The 20,233-nt window shown below is 41.6% G+C and overlaps 1 protein-coding gene across 1 annotated transcript in view; it reads right to left on the bottom strand.

Moving 5' to 3' along the window:
- mccc2 (methylcrotonyl-CoA carboxylase subunit 2) overlaps nucleotides 1–20,233 on the bottom strand; it is a 122,142-nt gene that overhangs the window by 17,696 nt on the left and 84,213 nt on the right. Inside the window, exons 13-15 of the mRNA XM_041186323.1 lie at nucleotides 5,722–5,788; nucleotides 4,487–4,643; nucleotides 1,223–1,337 (exon numbers count right to left, since the gene is read on the bottom strand). Of these exons, the coding sequence (XP_041042257.1) occupies nucleotides 1,223–1,337; nucleotides 4,487–4,643; nucleotides 5,722–5,788 (339 nt within the window). The remainder of the gene's footprint in view (nucleotides 1–1,222; nucleotides 1,338–4,486; nucleotides 4,644–5,721; nucleotides 5,789–20,233) is intronic.

Genomic DNA, 20,233 nt, shown 5'->3' with positions numbered 1-20,233 from the left:
ACTTGGGTTGTTTTCTTTGGAGCAGAGAAGACTGAGGGGCAACCTGATCGAGGTGTACAAGATTATGAGGGGCATGAACAGGGTGGATAGGGTCTTCCCATTGATATACAAAGCAGGCTGCTTTGACCTGGATGGTATCAAGCTTCTTGAGTGTTGTGGGACCTGCACTCATCCAGGCAAGTGGAGAGTATTCCATGACAATCCTGATTTGTGCCTTGTAGATGGTGGACAGGCTTTAGGGAGTCAGGAGGCGAGTTACTCGTCGCACGATTCCTAGCCTCTGACTTGCTGTTGTAGCCACGGTATTTATATGGCTAGTCCAGTTCAGTTGCTGGTCAATGGTAACTCCCAGGATGTTGATAGTGGAGGATTCAATGATGGTAATGCCATTGAACGTCAAGGGCTGATGGTTAGATTCTCTATTGTAGGAGACGGTCATTTCCGGGCACATGTGTGGAGCGAATGTTACTTGCCACTTGTCAGCCCAAGCCTGGATATTGTCTGGGTCTTGCTGCATTTGGACATGGACTGCTTCAGTATCTGAGGAGTCGGGAATGGTGCTGAACATTTGTGCAAAAATCAGCAAACATCCCCACTTCTGACTCATGATGGAAGGAAGGTCATTGATGAAGCAGCAGAAGATGGTTGGGCCGAGGACACTACCCTAAGGAACTCCTGCAGTGATGTCGTGGAGCTAAGATGACTGACCTCCAACAACCACAACCATCTTCCTTTGTGCTAAGTATGATTCCAACCAGTGGAGAGATTTCCCCGATTCCCATTGACTCCAGTTTTGCTCGGGCTCCTTGATGCCACACTCAGTCAAATGCGGCCTTGATGCCAAGGGCAGTCACTCTCACCTCACCTCAGGAGTTCAGCTCTTTTGTCCATGTTTGAACCAAGGCTGTAATGAGGTCAGGAGCTAAGTGGGCCTGGCAGAACCTAAACTGAGCATCAACAAACAGGTGCCGCATGATAGTACTGTTGATGACCCCTTCCATCACTTTACTGATGATTGAGTAGACTGATGGGGTGGTAATTGGTCAAATTGGATTTGTCCTGCTTTTTGTGTACAGGACATATTAGGGCAGTTTTCCACATTGCCAGGTAGATCGATGTTGGAGCTGTATGGAGCTTGGCTAGGGGCCTCAACCTCATCTGTCACAGTTCTATGTATGAAACTATGCTACCTGAAGGGGCCCCACATCACATTGGTACCCACCCCTTTTCCTTCCCTTGTCCTTTGGTCCTTTGTAATTGTAGCTAAAACAGTAGCAGCTTGTTCACCTCCCATCACAGAGATGCGTGCATTTGGCCACATGTAGAGGAATCTTGGGCTGATAGAGAAAACAGAAAATCAAGTTTAATGGCATTCATTAATAAATACAGTAAATAAATATCTCCCCTTCCCACTAAAAAACTCAAGGCAAAAAGCAGAATGTACTTAGATTTCCATAAGGGATTGGAAAAATTGCCAGATCAAAGGTCATTGAGGAAAATAAAAGTTCATGGTATGGGGGTAACATGTTGATATGGATAGAAGATTGGCTGGCTAACAGAAAGCAGAAAGTAGGCATAAATGGGTCTTTTTCAAGTTGGCAAAATGTAACAAGCAGTGCCACAGGAATCAATGCTGGGACCTCAACTATTTAAAATTTATACAAATGGCTTGAATGAAGCAATGGATGGGATGGTATCCAAATTTGCTGATGACACAAAGATGGGTAGGAAAGTAATTTGCGTAGAGGATATAAGGAGGCTACAAAAAGATAAAGACAGGTTAAGTGAGTGGGCAAAGATCTAGCAAATTGGGTATAATGTGGGAAAATGTGAAATTGTCCATTTTGGCAGGAAGAATAAAAGAGAAGCATATTATCTAAATGGTGAGAGATTGCAGAGCTCTGAGATGCAGAGGGATCTGGATGTCTTAGTGCATGAATCGCAAAAGACTAGATGCAGGTACAGCAAGTAACTAGGAAAGCTAACAGAATGTTATCATTTATTGTGAGGGGAACTGAATACAAAAGTACAGAGGTTACGATTCAGTTATACAGAGTACTAGTTAAGCCACATCTGTGTACAGTATTGGTCACCTTATTTAAGGAAGGATGTAAGTGCGTTGGAAGCAGTTCAGAAAAGGTTTACCAGATGGACCTGGAATGGTCAAGTTGTCTCATGAGGAAAGGTTGGACAGGCTAGGCTTGTAGCCGCTGGAGTTCAGAAGAGAAGAGGAAGAGGTGACTTGATTGAAACATATAAGATGCAAAGGGGACTTGACAGGGTGGATGTGGAGAGGATGTTTCCTCTTGTGGGAAAATCTAGAACTAGGGGTCACTGTTTAAAAATAAGGGGTCGGCCACTTTAAACGGAGATGAGGTGAAATATTTTCTCTGAGGGTCATGAGTCTTTGGGACTCTCTTCCTGAAAAGGCGCTGTAAGCAGAGTCTTTGAATATTTTTAAGGCAATGGTGGATAGTTTCCTGGTAAACCAGGGGGTGATAGGTTATCGGGTGTAGGAGGGATGCAGATTTGAGGTTACTATCAGATCAGACTATATCTTATTAAATGGCAGAGCAGGCTCAAGAAGCCGAATGGCCTATTCCTGCTCCTTGTTCATATATTCAAGCTAACAGTACCGCAAATTTTGCAAATCAGAGCTTCTTTTCTAAAAATAAAAGAAATCAGAGATACTCCACAAGGCAATGAGTATAAATGTAGTAATGATAAAACATACAGCAACAAACGTGAACTGAAGGACATCAGCTGCCAGAAAAATCATTAATATGTTTGTTTAGCTTTATCATAGAAACTTAAATGTTTAAGACATGGAAATTATACTTTTTTTAAATTGACACGTCTAATTCACTGATATTGCGGACCGATCGACTATGCTGTTCTAGGTTCTAATTCTAGATAGGTTTTATGTACTAGACATCCATAAGGGCATTTTTTTGCTGATGATGTACATTTTTCCTTTTCACTTCTACATAGCCTTGAAAACCAGGTTAATATAACAGTATTCTGCAACATGAGCATTTTATTTCAGCTTGTAAAACAGTCTTATAATTACCTGAAGAAACTTTAAAAATAAATGAAAATGTTATTAGTTTGTTTTTTTCAAGCTATGAATAACGGAAATCTGAAATATAGCCATAAATGTTGTTCCTGAATGAGAAAAGATTGGTCAACATATTGGGTTGAACCTCTGCTGAAAAGACTCTATCCAAAATTTGACTACCTTTTTTCTCTCAGGCATGTACAGATTTTAATATGTGCATTTAATATTGGACAGGGCAATGTGGTGGTATTGTATTCTGCAGGAATGCAATTTGCTGCTATATTACATTAAACCCGTTATCTTTACAATTTAACGATGTTTTTGTAATTATCTTAATTGTCATGGCACTGTAGAGCTTAGTTAAACATCTGTTTCCATCAGCTGATATGAGCACATGCAACTTAATTGTCTGTTCCATAAAATAAAAATCTGCCCTTGGAGGTCTTGCAGAGAACAATCACAGATTTGGTTTTTCATTTCTTCTTTTTGAGTATCTACTGAGTGTTAATCAATATTAACTGCAGGTTCGATCAATTTGGTTATTTGGTAAGATCAATTAGATTAGATTGACTGTGGTTGTGGCACTTCAGTAGTCTTTTCTCTCTTTTTAGGATTTTTCGTTGATGAAATATAGCTACATCAGTTAACACAATCATTCACATCCACAGTTTTGACCTTCATTATAATTAATCAAAATGGTTACAGGACTCTGTATCAAATTAATGATATGATGATACTTCAAAATTACAATTAATACACATTCCCTTAATGAAAACCCCATTGGAAAAGTGATCTAACTGGCTAACAAGAAGTTAAAGATAGTATTAGATTGAAAGAAAAAGTTTATAATGTTGCTGAAGGGAGTGGTAAGTCTAAGGATTGGGAGAGTTTTAGATACCAGCAAAGGATGACTAAGAAATTGATAAAGAGAGAGAAAATGGAATATGAGAGAAAACTAGCAAGAGACAAAAACAGATTGTAAAAATTTCTATAGGTACGCGTAAGAGGTTAGCAAAAGTGAACATGGATCCCATACAAGCAGAAACAGGCAGCTGTTCACAATTTTGCCACTCACTCCTCCTTTAGCCACATCTTTTTGTTTACTTGTTCCACAACTTGTCCCATTGACCTTGCACCGCCAACTCTTTTGTCATTTAACCACTCCTGTCTTTCACCCAATCACAGACATTTCCTTTGTTTTTTTTTCCCACCTGCACCCCACCACCACCCTGTCATTTGCTTAAAACCTACTGTATCTCAAACTTTTCTCAGTTCTGATGCAAGGTCATTGACCTGAAATGTTAACTCCGCTTCTCAATCCACAGATGCTGCCAGGCCTGCTGAGTATTTCCAGCATTTCCCATTTTTATTTCAGATTTCTAACTGGAACAAACGTCGTATCGAGTAACAGGTAGCACAGCTACTTGCCTATATGCTCTTCCACACATTCCATAGTTTCCTGCACCATAGGAACCACCGACAATTACAGTAATTTTGGGAACATTTGCACATGCAACTGCAGTCACCATTTTGGCTCCATCCTTAGCTATTCCACCAGCTTCATATTCTCTTCCGACCATGAAACCTTATGTTAGGAAGTAATAATTAATTAGACCATATTTACTAAGCCTTCAGCATTCAAACTCTAAATTTAAAAAACATTTCAAAGTAATTAAAGGAGAATATAATTCTGGATAAAGGACAGATACTGAGATGTCAGCCAATACAATTCTTTGTTGGCATCTTTTTTTTTAATTTTGCAATCTGCCTGTTATAATTATCTTCATTTATAAGGCTTGTCCATTAAGGTTCAGTCAACATTTATTTTGCTATAGAGTGGATAGGCTGTGGTGAAATCATTCGGGGTAATGCTGCTGTAAAAATGGCAAGAGAAGGCATTTACTATCCATTAAATGCTCTTATAGCAACACTGCTGAAAGTGAAAGAATTATTTCAGATTTTTATTTAAAGCCACAGTTCACCAACAGTACTGGGTGCATTTGTAACTGTTAATGTAACACAAGAGGTGTGGCAGATAACATGAATTGATCTGAATATGCAAAAGACAGAGACAGTTTTCAGTATATGTCAAGGCAATGGCTCTGGGGCAGTACTTGATGTCACACGGACAACAGCAGAGATCTGCAGGGTAGAGCTATATGGAGAAAAAAAGCGCACACACAATGTGGAAATGGAATTGACAGAATCTGAATGCACAAGCACAAATACAAAAGTTCACAATAATAATAAAAGGGTAATTTTACCTGAGTAAAAGCTCCATCTCAGTAACTTCGCATTGGCCCCATAGAGAAATTTGTTGAGAAGGACTGATTCTTAGGTATGTCTACAGGTGCTAAGTTACCATTTAAACTTTTAAGGGGAGGTGAAAGGATGCTGAGAAATATAGTCTAAAATGGTCCCTTCTATTATTAAAACACAAAATGAAATTGACTAAAAAAGAGTATAAAACTGCAAAGATGTAGAAGATTTTACTGTCTTTGGGACGCATCTTTCTTGGCTATTTTCATTTCTGTATCTCTTGTAATACCATGACTATAAGGTATTATTAAGCATATAATTCACAACTAAATGAACAGATATTGCTCTTATCCTAATTTGCCATATCCAAAATATGGGGTGAAAATGTTCTTTTTCTTTCCCACCTGTTATGTTCTGTAGAAATATGAGGGGGATGTTTCGCTGACAGCACAGCTCAATAAAATGAGTTCCCTGCAATTAAATAAGAGGTATGTTGGTTTGGAAAGTCTTAAGCAAATAATGATAGCAAGATACATAGTCCTGATCATGAAAAACATCATACAACATATAAAAAAAATCCTGATGTCAGACAAGTTTACATTGTTATGACACAGCAGTTGGTAAAGGCTGAGTTGTTTAAAGCCCAGAGGGAAACTTGAACAACTGTCATAACCTATATTTTCAATTGGTATGTTCAGGTGCAGCTCTGAATTCAGGAATAAGACCACCGAGCCTCAAAAGGATTTTTATATAAAACTAAATTAAACATTTATTAATTTAACAACAAATTAAACATATACACATCCGCAAATTACCACCACAATAACTTTTAAATAAATCCCAAAATTAATCACTCCTAGGTAAATCTTCACCAAGGCAACAATAACCCATAAATGTGAGGTTATCCATTCTGGTAACAAAAACAGGCAGGCAGATTATTATCTGAATGGCTATAAATTGAGAGCGGGGAATGTGCAACGAGACCTGGGTGTCCTTGTACACCAGTTGCTGAAGGCATGCAGGTGCAGCAGGCGGTAAAGAACGCAAATGGTATGTTAGCCTTCAGAGCCAGAGGATTTGAGTACAGGAACAGGGATGTCTTGGCTGCAATTGGTGAGACCACACCTGGAATAGTGAGTGCAGTTTTGGTCTCCTTATCTGAGGAAGGATGTACTTGTTATAGAGGGAGTGCAGCGATGGTTTACCTGGCTGATTCCTGGGATGGCGGGGCTGACATATGAGGAGAGATTGATTCGGTTAGGATTATATTCGCTGGAGTTCAGAAGAATAAGGGGGGATCTCATAGAAACCTATAAAATTCTAACAGGACTAGACAGGGTAGATGCAGGAAGGATGTTCCCAATGTGGGTGAGTCCAGAACCAGGGGTCACAGTCTAAGCATATCGGGTAGACCATTTAGGACTGAGATGAGGAGAAATTTCTTCACCCAGAAAGTGGTGAGCCTGTGGAATTCGTTACCACAGAAAGTAGTTGAGACCAAAACAATGTAAGTTTTCAAGAAGGAGTTAGATATAGCTCTTGGGGCAAAAGGGATCAAAGGGCGGGAACAGGCTATTGAGTTGGATGATCAGCCATGATCATAATGAATGGAGGAGCAGGCTTGAAGGGCCAAATGGCCTACTTCTGCTCCTAGTTTCTATGTTTAAATGGACACCAGGCAAAGCACATTTGACCTTACAAGTTCAAAATGGGGTTCCTTGCAATTTGGTTCATTTGCAGACACAACTGTAGGCTTACAGGCTGGTTAGATCTTAAATGCCTCTGACTTACACACACAAACTCCTTTCTGTTTACACCTAGCTTTTCCTTTGAATGTAAATTTTCCATTGTATTACTAGGTTTTTAATTTTACCTCTCCACCAACAATATCTTTTCATTCCACCAATTTTATTAGCAAGGTGAAAAAAATAAATACATTGCATGGCATCTTCTAGCCAGATACAAGATTTATTCAACAAATGCAAATTTAAACTTTACCTTTTAACTTCCTTATGTTTATCTAATTAACATCTCAATACTACTATACATCAAAGCATCCAGACTAGCTAGCTTTACTCCAATTCAGACACACACGCTCAAACACACGGGCACAAACCCCACTTCAATTCCATTCTAAAAATAATTTCCAATAATTTCTCTTCATGACAACTTTTCATTTTATTACTTTCAGGGGAAAATAGAGCACAAGCATCTATAAGTAACTGAGGTTCAGCCTTTGACCTACCAGCTGAGAGTCTCCAGTGTTCTAGCTGCTGGGTCTCCCACAGCTCTGCAGTATGTTGAAAACATGCTAAAAACAATTAGCTATTTCTGTAAGGTGCGATGTTTATTTTTGACTTTAGCACTTTCTTAACATCTAACACTATAGCAACACCCTCTTATAGATTTTTTTAAATCACACTAGAGATACACCTTGTAATATGTGTTTCAGAGAAGTGCTGTAAAAAGGCCCTGACTGAAAGTGAAGCAATATTGCATAGTATTCACAGCACAGAAACAGGCCTCCTTCCACACTTCTTCTTTAACCCCCATGAACATATCCTTCCTTCCATTCCTTTTACCCTCATGTGTTTATCTAGCTTCCTCTTAAATGTATTTATTCTAGTTGCCTCAACTATTCGCTGTGGTAGCAAGTTCCACATTTTAAACATTCTCTGGGTAAACCTCCTTTAGATGCTCCTTAAAATCAAGCTTTTGGGTCATCTGACCTAATAACTCCTTAGGTGGCTCAATGTCATACTTTGTTTTATAATGCTCCTATGAAGCCCTTTGGGACATTTCATTATGTTAAAGATGCTATATAAATATAAGTTGTTGTTAATGTAAAGAAGTTTCTCCTCAATTCCCTACTGGATTTATTAGTGACTATGTTATAGTTATGACCCCTAGTTCTGTGTCCCTCACAAGTTGAAGCATTTTTTTTTTACTTACCCTATCAAACCCTTTTTACAAACCTTAACACCTCTTTTAGGTCAGTCTTTAGTCTTTTCTTTTCTATTAGCTACACCCAATTAGGTGTCTTGCAAATTTTGAAATTGGACTTCAATCATTTATGTCAATGGTGAACAACTATGGTCCCAGCACCAATCCTTAAGGAACACAACTTCGCACATTTTGACAGTTTGAGTAACAATCTTTAACCCTTACTCTCTGTTTTGTGATTCATAGCCAGCTCACTATCCATTCTGCTACTTGTGCTGACTACTTATGTCTGACCTTAAGCATCCGTCTACTATGCTGTGCATTTTGAAAAGTCTGCAGAAGACTGTTTGTGAAGGAAACCATTTCAAGATGGTTTTTTAGAACATTCTGAATTGCTGTTTAGGCTCTAAACCACTCAATCTACACTGTATGCTTATTATAATTATCATTGTGGACAGCTGATACTTTCATCTTTGTTCAAATTCATTGGAATTGCAATCTTCCACTTCAATGAATCGCCCACATTTACTCAGGCAAAAGTGGCAATTTCTGTATAAATGATTGCTGGTGACTAATACTGTGGAAGCTATAAAAGACAAAATGTGTGGTAGCTGTTGAACAATGTTATCTTTATTTAAGGTCAAAACTCAAGATGCATAAAAGCATAAGTAACAATAACCTTTTGTGAAAAATTATGATCAAATGTATTTTAAATTGAACGACTTCATACTGTTGAATGAATCACTTCTAGTCAACTCCCTTGATGCTGTCGACAAAAAAATTCCCCCAAAAAGTCAACAGGAAGATGAAAAATTAATTAAAGGATGTCAATTGCAGTGCTTTGATAAGTATTGCTACTTTTTTTTTAATATACTGAGCTTAAACTAAAAGTCTGTGACGGCGTAAGAATTTTACATGTTCTTAACTACTCAGAGAGAACAGCAGAATAGAAATATAAATCACTGATAATTGCAACAGTATAAGAGACTGGTATCTGAAATTATTTGACAGAGTGGTGGAAGCAGATTTAACAGTGACTTTCAAAAGGGTATTGATAAATATTTGAAGGAAAAAAATTTTGAAGTTACAGGAACAGAGCAGGAGAGTAAGACTAATTAGATGGTCTTTCAGAGAGCTGCCAACGGCACAATGGTCTCCTGTAGTATATCATTATACGATTCTCTGATGAAATTTTAAACTGTTATGTCAGTGTTCATTAGCTGAACAGTAAAAATGGATTCTACAGCTTAAGGTGCACAAAACCTTCCTTCCTTCATGCAGACATCACACATTTCCAGGCTAGGGCAGAATTTGATGGGCCCCCACCAACGAGTTTGAAGGTAGGGGGTGTGTGGCCTGCCCGCCACACTCCTGCCCACCCCCAACCTGCCTGCAATTTTACAGGGTGGTAGGTAATGCCTAAGGCAATCCATCCATCCTAGCCCCAATTAATGGCCACTTAAAGACTACTTCCCACCCCAGCATTCATTTTGAGTCTGGCATTATAAGTTCAGGGACAAGGGGTGAGGATGGAGGCCTCAGGCAGGAGAACAGAAGGACACCTCCATTACTGGGCCCTTATGAGATTGAGCGCTCCCCACCAAGGCTTGAGTCCCCCAGGTGCTCCATTCCCACCTGCCAAATCATGACGTCCATCCTCCTCCACGTTGTGAGACCCTTGACTTCCCTGTGTCCTTGGGCTTCAGCACTTTGACTCTGGGGTCAGCTTGTATCCCAGCAGTGGCCACCATTCCCAGTGGCACTGCCAGGATGACAGAGCTCTTAGTCAAGCAGATTGTCCCACAGCTCTCTGAGGCTGGACGTCTGCCTCCAGCCAACTAATGCTCCGTGGGGTGTTAAATGGCTGCAAGGCAGCCATGATCAGCAGGGATGTGTTCCCTGCGAACTTCTCTGGTGGCTGGGCAGGACACTCTGCCATCAGAATAATTTTGCTCCTTGTTTTGAAACTTCAGAAATATTTCGCTACAAAACCTTGAAACCCTTACGTTTTGCAGCAGAATAGAAAAGCAGAAGCTTACCATTCTTTCTTAGTCTCCAGGTTTGGGATTACAATGTACATTGTGGATTACAAAATAAAACCTATTACCCTGGTGGAGCAAGTATAATACAGACCAATATTTAATAGTAAGGCCTGGTAGCGATTGATACATCACTTCTAGAAGACCCAAACTATAGCCCAATGTTGGATTTAAAAACATGAACATTTAAAAATAATTTGTAATTAAGTTAACAGCTGTAAGTACCATTTGGCTCATACAGACAGTATACCAAATGGCAAATACGTCTTTAATTTAAAAAATGGGAAAAAAATGTAATATTGGAACAAATGTATCACTCATATGAAAAATCAGCCAACTTTCAATTAAGAGTTCTCACGTAAATGCCAATTCAATAATAGTCCAGGTACAAAAAGATTATTAGGTTATCACTCCATTTCTCTGGGGATGTAATGCAGCAGGATACGTCCTGGTGAGCAGGTTTAAAAAAAAAAGTCTTGCAAGTAGGAAAAAGGCAAAGAAAAATTTACCAGGAAGCAATAGACGAATGGAAAATATCGGTGTCTGAGGGATCGAGTTGACATTTAGATTATAGATCATTCGTCAGAGTACAGATCTAGAAAGAAAGGTTGCCTGCATCCCTAACGTTAGCTGATTTTTTTTTCTCTTTTTAGACTGGGAAAATCATTGGGGATGAAATTGGTCATGGATGGGGACACAAAGCAGGTGGTATCACAACTATCACCTGTTATTCAGTTCATAGGAACATAAGAAATAGGAGTAGTAGGCCATTTGGCCCCTCAAGCCTGCCCTGCCATTCAATAAGACCCTGGCTGACCTACCCCATGCCTCAACTCCTCTTTCGTGCCAACTCCTCATAGCCCTCAACTCCCCAATATCTCAAAACTCTTTCAGTGATCTAGTCTCCACAACTCTCTGGGGTAGAGAATTCCAGACATTTACTAAACTCTGGGAGAAGAAATTCCTTCGTACCTCAGTTTTAAATGAGTGTCCCCTTATTCTGTAACTATGTCCCCTAGTTCGAGATTCCCCCACTTCTGGAAACATCTTCTCAAAATCTACCCTGTCAAGCCCCCTCAGAATCTGATGTTCTACTGACTCCTTCAGAATTAAATATCAAATATGCCTTGTAGATTGGAAAATGCAATTTTGCCTGTTTTGTATCACCGTTGATGTCCAATTTCATCCCCATTTTGCCAGCACTTCTTGTTTTTTTTCAAAACTATTACAGTTGTAAGCTTTTTTCCTCTTTCTCCCATTTCCAACATTTGTTTGCTTTTTTTGTTTATGCGATCTTCTCTTGTGGATTTTTAAACATTCTTCTTTTTAAGTCTTTTAGTTTCTGATAGAGATGGCTATTCTCTTCACTCTCCCCTCAGCCAACCCCACAACATTTCCCTCCCACTGTCTTGTTACTAAGCTTTATTGCTTGATTATGTTTTGGTCTTCAGTTCTAATGAAGGCTAAACATCTGGCATGTTAACCTGACTTTTTTTTACAAATCCAAACTGACCTGCTATACATTTCCAGTATTTTCTGCTCTCATTTCACATTTTCAGCATTTGCAGTTTTGTTTTATTTACTTTCTTAACAGTGTTCTTTTAAACCTGTTCACTTATTTTAAGGATTTATGTATCTGCACACCCAGATCTCTTTCCTCCACTACTACATCAAGACCTTTAACATTTACGGTGTATTGGGTAGGATTATTAAAGATGAGTAGTGTCCTAGGCCCAACCATCTTCAGCTGCCTCATCAATGACCTTCCTTCCATCACAAGGTCAGAGGTGGTGATGTTTGCTGATGATTGTGCAATGTTCAGCACCATTCACAACTCCTCAGATAGTGAAGCAGTCCATGTCCAAATGCAGCAAGACCTGGACAATATCCAGGATTGGGCTGACAAGTGGCAAGCAACATTCACGCCACACAAGTGTCAGGCAATGACCATCCTCAACAAGAGAGGATCCAGCCATCACCCCTTGATGTTCAATGGCATTACCATCTCTGAATCCCCCACTATCAACATCATGGGAGTTATGATTGACCAGAAACTGAAATGGACTAGCCATATAAATACTGTGGCTACAAGTGCAGGTCAGAGTCTAGGAATCCTGCGATGAGTAACTCACCTTCTGACTCCCCAAAGAGTGTCCACCATCTACAAGGCATAAGTCAGGAATGTGATGGAATACTCCCCACTTGGCTGGATGAGTGCAGCTCCTACAACACTGAAGAAGCTGGACACCATCCAGGACAAAGCAGAGAATCATACAGTACTGAAGAGGCCCTTCGGTCCATCGGATCTGCACCGACATGTGAGAAACACCTGACCTACCTACCTAATCCCATTTACCAGCACTTGGCCCATAGCCTTAAATGTTATGACATGCCAGATACTTTATAAAGGATGTAAGGCAGCCCGCCTCCACCACCATCCCAGGCAGCGCATTCTAGACCGTCACCACCTTCTGGGTAAAAAGGTTTTTCCTCACATCCGCCCTAAACCTCCTGCCCCTCACCTTGAATTTATGTCCCCTCGTCACTGACCCTTCAACTAAGGGGAACAGCTGCTCCCTATCCACCCTGTTAGTGCCCCTCATAATCTTGTACACCCCGATCAGGTCATCTCTCAGTCTTCTGTGCTCCAACGAAAACAACCCAAGTCTATCCAACCTCTCTTAATAACTTAAATGTTTCATCCCAGGCAACATCCTGGTGAACCTCCTCTGCACCCCCTCCAGTACAATCACATCTTTCCTACAATGTGGCGACCAGAACTGCACACAGTACTCCAGCTGTGGCCTCACCAAGGTTCTATACAACTCCAACATGATCTCCCTACTTTTGTAATCTATGCCTCGATTGATAAAGGCAAGTGTCCCATATGCTTTTTTCAATACCCCACTGACATGCCCCTCCGCCTTCAGAGACCTATGGACACACACGCCATAGGTCCCTTTGTTCCTCAGAACTTCCTAGTGTCATGCCGTTCATTGAATACTTCCTTGTCAAATTACTCCTTCCAAAATGTATCACCTCACACTTTTCAGCGTTAAATTCCATCTGCCACTTATCTGCCCATTTGACCATCCCGGCTATATCTTCCTGTAGCCCAAGACACTCAACCTCACTGTTAACCACCTGGCCAATCTTTGTGTCATCCACAAACTAATTAATCCTACCGCCCACGTGGTCATCTATGTCGTTTATATAAATGGCGAATAATAGGGGATCCAGCACAGATCCCTGTGGTACGCCAATGGACACTGGCTTCCAGTCACTAAAGCATCCTTCTGTCATCACCCTCTGTCTCCTACAACTAAGCCAATTTTGAATCCACCTTATCAAATTACCCTGTATCCCATGTGCATTTGCCTTCTTTATAAGTCTCCCATGTAGGAACTTGTCAAAGGCTTTGCTGAAATCCATATAAACTACATAAATTGCATGACCCTCATCTACACACCTGGTCACCTCCTCAAAAAATTCAATCACTTTTGTTAGGCATGACCTGCCTCTACAAAGCCATGCTGACTATCCCTGCTCAAACCTTGCTTCTCCAAGTGGAGATAGATTCTCTCCTTCAGAATTTTCTCCAATAGTTTCCCTACTACTGACGTGAGACTCACTGCCCTGTAATTCCTTGGCTTATCTCTACAACCCTTCTTAAATAGTGGAACCACATTAGCTGTTCTCCAGTCCTCTGGCACCTCCCCCGCGGCCAGAGAGGAATTAAAAATTTGAGTCAGAGACCCTGCGATCTACTCCCTTGCCTCCCAGCAGTCTGGGACGCAAATCATCTGGACCTGGAGATTTGTCCACTTTTAAGTCTGCCAACACCTCCAATACTGTGTCACTCCCTATATCAATTTTCTCAAGAACCTCGCAGTCTCTCTCCCTGAGTTCCATACCTTCATCTTCATTCTCTTGGGTGAAGACGGATGTGAAGTATTCATTCAACACTATACCGATGTCCTCTGGCTCCAGCCATAGATTGCCCCCTTGGTCCCATATGGGCCCTACTCTTTCACTGGTTATCCTCTTCCCATAGATATACTTATAGAATATCTTGGGATTTTCCCTACTTTTACCAGCTGGAGCTTTCTCATATCCCCTCTTTGCTCTCCTAGCTTTCTTAAGCTTCACCCTGCACTTTCTGTACTCCACCAATGCCTCTGCTGATTTGCTCCTTGTACCTGCTAAAAGCCTCTCTTTTCCTTCTCATTGTATCCTGAATATCTCTGGTCATCCATGGTTCTCTGGGTTTGTTACTCCTTCCTATCACCCTAAAGGGAACATGTTGAGCCTGTACTCTCCCCATTTCCTTTTTGAACGGCCCCCATTGGTCTTCTGTAGAATTCCCCACAAGTAGCTGTTCCCAGTCTACCTTGGCCAGATCCTGCCTTATTTTACTAAAATCCGCTCCCCCCCCAATCCATAACATTCTGCAGTCCGCTTGATTAGCATCACATCCACAAACATTCACTCCCACCACCACCGACGCAGAGTAGCAGCAGTATGTACCATCTACAAGACGCATTGCAGGAATTCACCAAGGCTCCTTAGATAGCACCTTCCAAACCCACGACCACTGCCACCTAGAAGGACAAGGGCAGCAGATAGATGGAAACACCACCACCTGTACGTTCCCCTCCAAGTCACTCACCATCCTGACTTGGAAATATATCACCGTTCCTTCACTGTCGCTGGGTCAAAATCCTGGAACTCCCTTCCCGGCAGCACTGTAGATGTACCTACACCACATGGACTGTAGCAGTTCAAGAAGGCAGCTCACCACCACCACCTTCTAAAGGGCAACTAGGGAATAGCAATAAATGTTGGCCCAGCCAGTGAAGCCCACATCCCATGAATGAATAAAAAGTAAAAATTTCCAATTATTCTTGTTCTCAAAATGCATTACTTCACATTTCTGTTTCTACCATTTTAACTCTAACTGATCAAAATAGTCAAAAGTGAATGCAAATCCACCATATGTGCTTCCGGTTGATGTGACGAGCCAAGTGTTTTAGGGTAGTGGGTGGTGTGAAGTGGCCAGTCTGCTTGTCACCTCTTGCATTTAGTTCTCATGGTTGGTTAGCAGCATAACTATTGTGAAAAGAGAGCCAAGTGGGTAAGACTCTCCCGCCCGGACACAGCCCCTTCATCAGCAAGCCCTATGTAGTGCCTCTCTTCATGGTGACATACATAAACTGGGTACCTCATGGATCCCGGCTAAACTACAGGGAACTCAGAGGAGGCCTGGCCCCCAGATGCGAGGTATACAGGCCCACCAGGGTGTAGTAATGCTCTGGTGCCCATAAACCAGATCCCCAGCTATGGGTAAATAACCCCACTGAGTTGTAGGCATTTCAGGAGAGAAGGCAGCTATGGGAGTAAACCCTCACAGGTTTACCCTCAAGGAGTGGATTCCCGTTGGCAGTAACCTGCTGTCTATCAGACAGCTTTCTGGCAACACCTGCAGCAAAGCTGGTACCAAAGAGTAACAGGTTCATCCTTTCGTTTAGACAAAACTAGCAATGCCGAGGGGGAGGCCCCCTGATGCTTATGCAACTCAGGGTCCCCATACGATTTGCCCACGCCTGCATCTTGGAGAGGACAGTCAAGTTTCATTGTTTATGTTGGCACAGCACAGGAAAAAACAGTTCCTGGTTATAAGCTTTTGCTTAATTGACATAGAGCACGAGCGCCAGAGGTTACTTCTGGTGGTGGGAGAGATCATCGCATCTCATTGGATAGCTACTGCCTGCCTCAAGCTGGGCAACCCCCTGTCAGTAAGGTGCTTTCCCTTCATGACCTGCTTGCTTCAATAGGTGCTTGAAAATTAGAGAGTCATCTCTTGACAGGTGGGTTGCTAATCGATGCACCAGGCAAGACAAACAAGGAAAGTACCAATCTTTTGCAGAGCAAGATGGAACATAAGGACCATGCGTTCTGCCCTTACTGAGGACCTTCTACAGGTTGATGATGCACGCAAAATAGCTATGATCAACAAAGAACTTATGAAGCTCACTGTGGACATTGCTGCACTGCAAGAAACTAGGCTCGCTCAAAGTGGATCCCTTAAAAAGAAACATTACACATTCTTCTGGAAGGGGAAAACTCAAGAGACAACATGTGAGCATGGAGTGGGTTTCACATTAAAAAACACTCTACTCGGGATGATTGAACTCCCCACAGAAGGCTCAGGGAAATTTCATACTCTTCGCTTGTCAACAAGCATGGGCCTAGTTAACCTCGTGTATATATGCCCCAACTCTCACCTCCACCCCAAATGTCGAGGATCAATTCTATGTGGCACCTTATGCTGACATGAGCAGAATTTTCAACACTGAGAGACTGTACCTTCTAGGGGTCCTTAACGCAAGGGTGGATACTGACCACACAGCTTGGCTAACATGCATAGGAAACCAGGGAATTGGCAAGATGAATGAAACTGTACAGAGGTTGCTGGAGCTATGCTGTTACCATGGATGTTTGTGACTTCCAAACCAAGCTGCGCTACAAGGCGTCCTAGAGGCATCAAAGATCACGTCACTGGCACCAACTAGATCTCATCATCACCAGATGAAACACCCTCGACAGTGTCCTCATCACTCCTACCTATCACAGCACTGACTGTGACACTGACTGTGTGTAGCAAGGTCAGGCTTCAACCAAGGAAACTATACCATTCCAAGAAGAAAGGTCATCCTCAGATCAATATTTGCCGTCCCACCGTCCCAGGAGTTCAAAATCCTTGATCAGGCTCTTTCAAACAACAAAACCCAAGACCAGAGTGCTGTGTCAAAGTGGGATAATCTGCACAACACCATTTATAACTTTGCACTTGCTGTGTATGGGGAAAAAGATCAGAGGAATGCTGCCTAGTTTGAGGCTCACTGGACTGAAATGGAGTCAGTTACTGCACCAAAAGAAGAGCCCTCATGAACTACAACCAAATCATCAGCAAACAAAACCCAGATACTCTCAGAGCTGCCAGTATCAAGTCTCAGCAGACTTCTCGGCACTATGCCAATCAATACTGGTTGAAATTCTGCAACTGCACACAATCTGCTGAATCCAGGGATACTAGAGGGATATATGAAGGAATCAAGAAATCAACATGTCCAGAAATCCGCCCCCTTGAAGGCAAAGACAGGGATGATCACTACTGAACCTAGCAAGCAGATGGAAAGGTGGATGGAGCACTATCTTGAACTCTATGTAATGAAGAACGCCGTCACTGAAGAAACTCTCAGCGCCATTCCAGGCTTTCCTGTCATGGAGGAGCTGGACAGTGAGCCCACCATTGTAGAGCTCAACAAGGCCACTGACCATCTTGCCAGTGGTGAAGCCCCAGGAAATGATGGCATTCCCCCTAAAATCACCAAAAGTTGAAAACCAGCACTGCTGCAGAATTTCCATGAACTTTTGTATCTCTGCTGGAAAGAAAAATTTGTGCTTCAAGTCATGTATGATGCAAAAATAGTCACCTTGTACACAAGGGGGATCGCAATGACTAACAATTATCGAGGCATCTCCTTGTTAAGTATCGTGGGGAAGGTCTTTTCTTGTGTTGCTTTGACCAAATTGCAGACCCTGGCATGAAGCATCTACTCTGAGTCTAAGTGCAGCTTCAGAGGTGATTGATCGACACTTGACATAATTTTCTCACTTCAGCAGTTACAGGAGAAATGCTGTGAACAGCAGAGACCACTCCACATTGCGTCATAGACCTCACCAAAGCCTTCGACTTTGTCAGCAGCAACAAATTCTTTAAACATCTGCGGAAAATAGGCTGCCTGCCTGGGCTCCTGCATGTTATTTTTTCTTTCCAGCAGAACATGCACAGTTTCATCAGTTATAATACAGCATCATTGGAGGCTTTCAAGATCAGTGGCAGGGTAAAGCAGGGCTGTGTCCTGGCGCCAACTCTCTTTGGCATATTTTTCTTCACGTTGCTATTGTAAGCTTTCAGCACTCAAATGACGGTGCCTACCTGCAGCCAGAGCTGATAGCGAGCTGTTCAACTTGACAAGACTGCGTGCCAGACCAAAGTGTGTAATGTCCTTGTTGATCAGTTTCAGTTTGTTGATGATGCTGCACTGGTATCCCATTCTGGAATTCACTTGCAACAGCTTGTAGATCAGTTCAGTTGAGCATGGACCAACAGCTAATTAACTAAAAATACAAACCTCCATATGTACCAGGCTTGTGTTCTCAGCACTCTCCTTCACAGTGGTGAGTCATGGACAACTTATGCAAGCCAAGAAAATCGGCTGAACAACTTCCAACTCTGCTGCCTTAGATAAATATCAGGCATCTCTTGGCAAAATAGAGTGCCAAATGTGGAAGTACACCAACATGCAGGTATTCTCAGCAGTTTGCTCTCTTGAATAGCAGCGGCTCCACAGGCTGGGTCATTTGAGCCAAATAGATGATAGCCACATCCCCAAAGGCTTGCTCTATGACAGGCTTGCTATTGGCACAAGACCAACAGGTCACCCACATCTGCGATACAAGAATGTCTACAAATGAGACTTAAGTTCACCAGGATTGGAGTTGATACATGAGAAGTCCTCACTGTTGACTGGGGTGCCTGGAGACAAGCAGTCAGGAAGAGCATGGAAAAAGCAAAGAACAAAAGAAATAAGCAGTCAGCAACAAAGAGAGCATGCCGGAAGGAAAAAATCATCCGTCAATCTCAGGCCAATGCTATTCATCTGTGTCACCTACAGAAGGGACTACCACTCACGAATTGGCCTCTATAGCCACTACAGACAATGTTCAATATAGAAGTGACATACAGCCTGGGCGCAGTCTATCATCTCTCAAAATGGTTGGATGCCCTAATGAATGCAAAGCTATTCATCCCAATAAATAAAAAACAACTGAGCTGGCTACTAACTCAACTCTTGGGCCATAAAATGAAAACATATATGTCAAGTATCATACAAGAGATCTGTTCGATGAAAGGTCTAAATCTTCCGGTGCTATTTATTAAATGCCCAATGAATAGCCTATTCAGCAGAAAGGTACATTTCAAATTCATTGAGTTTCAATGAACAGAATTAAGCTTGCAAATCAAATCTGTAAATAACAGTATAACTTGTAAAAGTGTGTACTATTATGTAAGAGGTAAAGAAAGAGCCAGACTTGATGCTGAGTGGAGCTATGGCAGGGATATAATTTTCCTCAGTGTCTTTAAGAGGGGGAGGAGTTTACGGAAGAAGGGCCACCAAGATGTTCATTCTCAATTTCCTTGTAAAAACCCTCTTGGAAAATACACATGTGTAGACATCAGAGTTGAGCTTTGTTGTCATGTTCTTGCCCACACCTAATCGAATAACCTGTTGACATTCACAGTTGAGGTTCACAAAAATAAGGGCAAAGGGAGCTAAGAACTGTACACTGGTAAAAGTTGCATTCCAGCAGAGAAGAGAAAATGGGGGTAGGGAAGGGTGCAGTGGAGAGAAAAATATTAGGAATTTATTAATGACCAGCATCTCTTAAAAGTTCATCAAATAATAATTCCCTTTTTTTAAAAAAGGACTGGCTGACGCAAGATAATGACAAATTTAATGAAAACATCCATCATCAGCAGCAACCGAAGGTCAATATCAGTCTTCAACCTTAAACCAAGGTAATTTTTCATAAGATGAAACATATTGACTTTCTGACTTGTCTGCACCTCTAGTTAAAGCCTGCTGATGTCACCTGGATTCAATCAGTTGTGACATTTCAAGTCACTGAGCATTTGGACATTTCAATCTGAAGTTGACTAGTGCAAGCAAACATTTCAGAATTCCGTTAACTCACAAATTGCCTCTATTAATAATGTCATGTTTTAAGTGCACTTTGTTTATACAATTAAAACTTGCCTTTGGTAATTTCACAACTGTACATTGGGTTTAAAAAGGGCAATGCAAGA

This window comes from Carcharodon carcharias, chromosome 4, assembly GCF_017639515.1.
Source record: "Carcharodon carcharias isolate sCarCar2 chromosome 4, sCarCar2.pri, whole genome shotgun sequence".
In the NCBI taxonomy this organism is placed as follows: domain Eukaryota; kingdom Metazoa; phylum Chordata; class Chondrichthyes; order Lamniformes; family Lamnidae; genus Carcharodon; species Carcharodon carcharias.
This window is presented reverse-complemented; position numbering and strand designations above follow the sequence as displayed.